This window comes from Euprymna scolopes, chromosome 12 (genome assembly GCF_053919585.1).
Source record: "Euprymna scolopes isolate OS-2025 chromosome 12, ASM5391958v1, whole genome shotgun sequence".
NCBI lineage: Eukaryota > Metazoa > Mollusca > Cephalopoda > Sepiida > Sepiolidae > Euprymna > Euprymna scolopes.
The window spans coordinates 136111803-136113178 of NC_136493.1; the positions used below are offsets into that span (position 1 = coordinate 136111803).

The following is a 1376-nucleotide window of genomic DNA, read 5'->3' on the forward strand; positions in this document are numbered from 1 at the left end:
GACGTCATATACACAAGATTTTTCCGCTGGTCATTTTTTCCCAAATAATGCATTATTCTCTCGCCTTTTATATTTTAATCTTAAATCCGTCAGCCGATGTCCGAGTTTCTAATCTGTGTTTTGCTGTAGATGATATTATATGTGCATATCAAAGCATACAAAATCACCCCTGGTTGCTAGCTAACTTCTGTCTTTCATATAAAGGTCAGCAGTTTATATAGATATTCAAAAGATCACCAATCTTACTGTAATTTTAGTCAATATTTAAGAAAATAAGAAAAGGCTGTAATCACAGCATTAGACTGTATTTATTATATATCTCAGTGAGACATGACTATTTGAAGTAGATATTACCCTTTCTAGAAAAGACCTCCTCTCCAAACGATATATATTCTTACGAGACCTGCAGTTTGAGCAGAGTCATACAACTTATGTGTATATCGAAATGATTATTTTTGTTTTTTTTTATATGTACAGGGTGTCCACAAAGTCTGGCTACATTATGTAGCCAGACTTTATGGGTACCGTGTAGAGTATGCAGCCAGACTTTCTAGACACCCTGCATATAGTATTGTTAGGACACTTTCTTCATTTATTCTTTTTTGTTTGATATGTCCGTAAATAATCTAATTATGTATTTTCTTATTTTGCAGCAGCCTAATCTTCGGGAAAGGTTTGCAGTGGAAAAAGATACAAATGCAATCTTATGTTTTATGTATTAACTCATAGGATGTAATAAATGAATTGAAATAAAGATAAAATGTCGTTATTCTTTTTAATCCATTGTTATCACACGTGGAAATTTCTTTCGCTTTGATGATTCAAATGAAATTACTTAATCTGATTTATATTTTGATTTAAAATATATCTTTTTTATATGAAGATTATAGACTATCAAAGCATAGTCTCATTCTCTGCTCTTATTCAGCTTGATTTAGAAATTGTAATAATAATCTATGGTCAAGAATTAAAGTAGGCTTTTCTTCTAGTTGAATAAAAATAACCGTTTTAGTGACGGGAGAAATTATCGTGGAAATTATCGCGAAAAAGTCTACGCCTAGCTTGTTATTAAGAGAAAACGGATATAAAACAAGAACATATATTATTAAGAAAATTTTGACAACGCAACTAACAGAGTAAACGTTGACTATGCAATCCTGTTTCAAGAGACATCAAAAAGACTTATATACACGGGGTTCCGCAAATTCAGAGCCCATAGTGCTGCACAGAACAATGGGAGTTCGTTCCATTCTTTTATGCTTGAACTCTCACCGAACTTGGGGCTAATACACGATAACACTTTTTCTTAATGAAATCAACATTATACCTGGCATTGGAAATTGTATCTTGTGCGACTTTTTTTCATCTTCGACAGA

At 32.3% G+C, this 1376-nt stretch overlaps 1 protein-coding gene across 3 annotated transcripts in view; it reads left to right on the forward strand.

Annotated features, from left to right (window-relative positions):
• The window catches only part of LOC145291505 (uncharacterized), a 76313-nt gene extending 75552 nt beyond the window's left edge, over positions 1-761 (forward strand). For all 3 annotated transcript variants that reach the window (XM_080137428.1, XM_080137430.1, XM_080137429.1), the window contains one exon: positions 654-761. In XM_080137428.1, the coding sequence (XP_079993554.1) occupies positions 654-661 (8 nt within the window). In that variant the 3' untranslated portion in view covers positions 662-761. The remainder of the gene's footprint in view (positions 1-653) is intronic.
• The last annotated feature ends 615 nt before the right edge of the window (positions 762-1376 follow it).